Source organism: Anser anser (genome assembly GCF_964211835.1).
Source record: "Anser anser genome assembly, contig: HAP1_SCAFFOLD_125, whole genome shotgun sequence".
NCBI lineage: Eukaryota > Metazoa > Chordata > Aves > Anseriformes > Anatidae > Anser > Anser anser.
In genome coordinates this window covers 214,094-217,351 of record NW_028153497.1, presented here as the reverse complement: position 1 = coordinate 217,351, position 3,258 = coordinate 214,094, and the positions used below count along the sequence as shown (strand labels likewise).

The 3,258-nt window shown below is 43.3% G+C and overlaps 1 protein-coding gene across 1 annotated transcript; it reads left to right on the top strand.

The window, feature by feature from the left end:
* The first annotated feature begins 218 nt into the window (after positions 1-218).
* Positions 219-2,980, top strand: LOC310892066 (zinc finger CCCH domain-containing protein 11A-like). The gene is made up of 5 exons (XM_083854237.1): positions 219-378; positions 606-725; positions 1,508-1,631; positions 2,076-2,279; positions 2,806-2,980. Exons 1-4 carry the CDS (start codon positions 325-327, stop codon positions 2,177-2,179), a joined length of 402 nt encoding a protein of 133 aa, XP_083710363.1. The 5' UTR covers positions 219-324; the 3' UTR covers positions 2,180-2,279; positions 2,806-2,980.
* Positions 2,981-3,258: the final 278 nt, after the last annotated feature.

Below are 3,258 nucleotides of genomic sequence, written 5' to 3'. Positions count from 1 at the left end.
GGAAGAGAACACTTGCTGACAAAGCTCCTGGCAGCTTTACAGAACTTTAGTTTAATATTGTGTTAGTTCCCGTAACAGCTGATTTCAAGGCATTGCTCTCCTCAAGAGACTAATTTGATGAACAGAAGAAAGCTGGAAAAATGCTTGTTACTCATTATTTTTCACTTGTTGGTACTTTCTTTAGGGTTACTTTTAAAAAGAAGATTTCACTGATCACAAGCCAGTGGAAGACTTTCAGCCCAAGCAAGGGTGAAGACAGCTCTCTCCAAGAGCAGAGGAAGTCCCTGTGGAGAGAACCCGAGCTTGTTATCAGAACTTGTCGGCATGTCTAAACAAGGAGACGATTGCTACTTCTATTTCTATTCTACCTGTACCAAGGTATGGCTGGGTTTCTTTTGCTTTGCTTTGCTTTGTTTTTTTGTTGTTTTTTTTTTTTTTTTTCATTTTTTTCAGGAAGGGGTAGAGTAGGAGGAGGAGGCACACTGGTCTTTGGTTAACGTGATAACCAGATAGATTCTGAATTCAATTGTAGCAACCTGAAGCAGTAGCATGGACGTTTTTGAGGCTGTACTATATTTTCCTTGTTGGTTTCCTTTTGGTTACAGGGAGACAACTGTTCCTTCCGCCACTGTGAAGCTGCTCGGGGGAACGAGACAGTCTGCACGCTGTGGCAGGAGGGTCGTTGTTTCAGGAATGTCTGCCGATTCAGACACATGGAAATCGATGTGAGTGCCTAAAGATGTGTTCTCAAAATAAATCAACAAAAGCATTTTTCAGTGCTGTAGGTGTGCTGATTGTGCTTTTGCAGGATAGAGTCCTTTGCTTTGGAATTACACTGGTTTCTGTTAGCAGGGGAGGGGGTGGGAGGAAGGAGAGGGAAATAAAATCAATGCCTTAGGTATGTCTTAGCAAGATTTTCTTTTATTAGACGCCGACAGTATTTTCTCAACAGATCCAGAATAACCGCTAACTAGACTGCTAAAACCTGCTGGAGCAGGGGGGTAATAAACAGGCTGTACTAGCCTCCTGAGAGCAGGCTTGATAATGATCTATCAGGTCTCTTGTGTCCCGGAGTCCTTCAGATAATGCTGTTCTAGCTGCCTGGGCTAGGAAGCAGTGGGGAAAGTTAAAGGTGCAGAAGAACGAAGTCTCCGAGAAGTAGTTCTGGATAGAGTTAACGTAGGCAATTTAAGATGTTCTTTTTCCCTCTGAATAATCCTAGTATAATCCTGGGTGTATTAGTTTAACCCACCCTAAACTGATGTCTGAGAGTGCCTGTCTTCTCAAACTGAATGATGACAAGGCTAAACGTGCATAGTGGTTACAGCTTCTGCAAACTTTGTGAATATGCCCGGAAATACTATACTTCCGTGATAAACTGACCTTTGGAATGATGTTTCAGCACTGTATTGTGACAGCCCTATCGCTGTCGTGACCTGGAACTGTGCATCTCTTTGCAAACCTTAGGTGCATGTTATCACGAGCTTGTCTTTCTTTCTGTCTTCAGAAAAAGCGCGCTGAGATTCCCTGCTACTGGGAGAAGCAGCCAGTAGGCTGTCAGAAAGCCAACTGTGCTTTTCATCACGCAAAGGGACGTTACATCGATGGCGTCTTCTTACCACCAAGCAAGAGTGAGTTTAGGTCCTTTTTCTTTAAGTATTGAAGAATTAATTTTGCATATTACTTAGTGGGTGCCAATAGTGTAGGAGACATCAGGTAACCGTCCATTTGTGAGTGCAGGAAAAGGTCTGCAGTCCTAGGTGGTCAGCTAAACCGAGTGTACTGCTGCTGTACTGCTGGTATTTGTTTTCTGCTTTCATGCTCAGCTTCTCTCTGCTTTGTGTGATATTTGCCTTGCAGTTTGCTTTCTGTTGTTTCGTCTTCTGCTGGGTGGTAGGGAGATGTGTTGTTGTTTGAAGGCAAGTCATTGTTCACGGTGTAAACAGTGGCGGGATGGGCAAAAGGAGATGCTGCATTCATTGCCTGTGCAGGTTATCTGCCTTAGCTACCATCTTCGTGCATTGTGGTCAAAGTTTTAAACTGCCATATTACTGATGATCCTCCTCTTCCTCTAGCTACACTGCCAAGTCCGCCTGAGTCCGCGGACGATGATTTGAAAGTGGCTCAGATGTCACTGCAGCAAAACAAACTTTCTGTCCAGTCCAATCCCTCTCCATAGCTAAGGCGGGTGATGAAAGTGGAAAACTCGGAAAATGTCCCAAGCCCTACACACCCTCCAGTTGTAATCAATGCTGCAGATGATGATGAAGATGATGATGGTGAGCATGGTTTGGTTCTTGGAAGGAATTTGTGCTGTAAATGATTGTGTAAGTCTTTGGTTCTTGGAAGGAATTTGTGCTGTAAATGAATGTCTAAATCACAGATGACCTGAGGTCTGACTAGCGATAGGGCAGGCAGTCCGCTCAGGTCACTGGTGGCTTTGTCTGGCAGTCAGTGGACAGAACCTGAAATGTTGGAGGAAAGCTTAGAACCACTCTTGGCTTTAGCTGGTCTGTTGTGTAAAGCTCTGTGTGAAACTAGGAAGGAAATTCCTTTTTTTGTCTGAAGAGTAATATGTTGTGTAGTAGTTAAAGCTGCAGAGAGAATCTAGAGTCCTAGATGTTTTGTCCTAGGGTAGTCTACTTACGAGTTCATCAGGTCAGTGTAGCTGTATTAAAAAAAAAACAAAAAAACAAAAAAAAACCAACTTTTTTATAGGAACCATGGACTGAAGTGTCATTGCATGAGCTACATAATCACGAACAATCTGGCCTATGCATAACTGAATAGATTTTTCCCCTTCAGACCAGCTTTCTGCGGAAGGAGAAGAAACTAAAACTCCCGTCCAGCAACCAGCTGAGGAAGGCCAAAATGGATTACGGATGATTTCCACTCGGAAAGCCAGTGCTACTACTGCTAAACAAGGTATTCCAGCACCTGTAGTAGGATAAATCGGAAGGAGAACTTGACAATTAACTCAAAAGCAATGTGGCGTAAAAACACAACAGAATGTAGGGGTGCTGAATGGACTCGGTTATTTCCATGATCTCATTTCTCCCTGATACCATCATGTGCCCATTGGGTCAGAAAGTTGAACTCCTTTTCTTTCCTTTTGGAGAACAAAACAGGGTCACAGCATGGAGTTTAAATGGCTGCACGTGCAGCCTGGCAACCACTGTTGAAAGCCATATCTAACGATAGAGGGATCTAATATCACGTAAATGGATTAAAATTAAAACTACAGTTTTTACCCTGAAG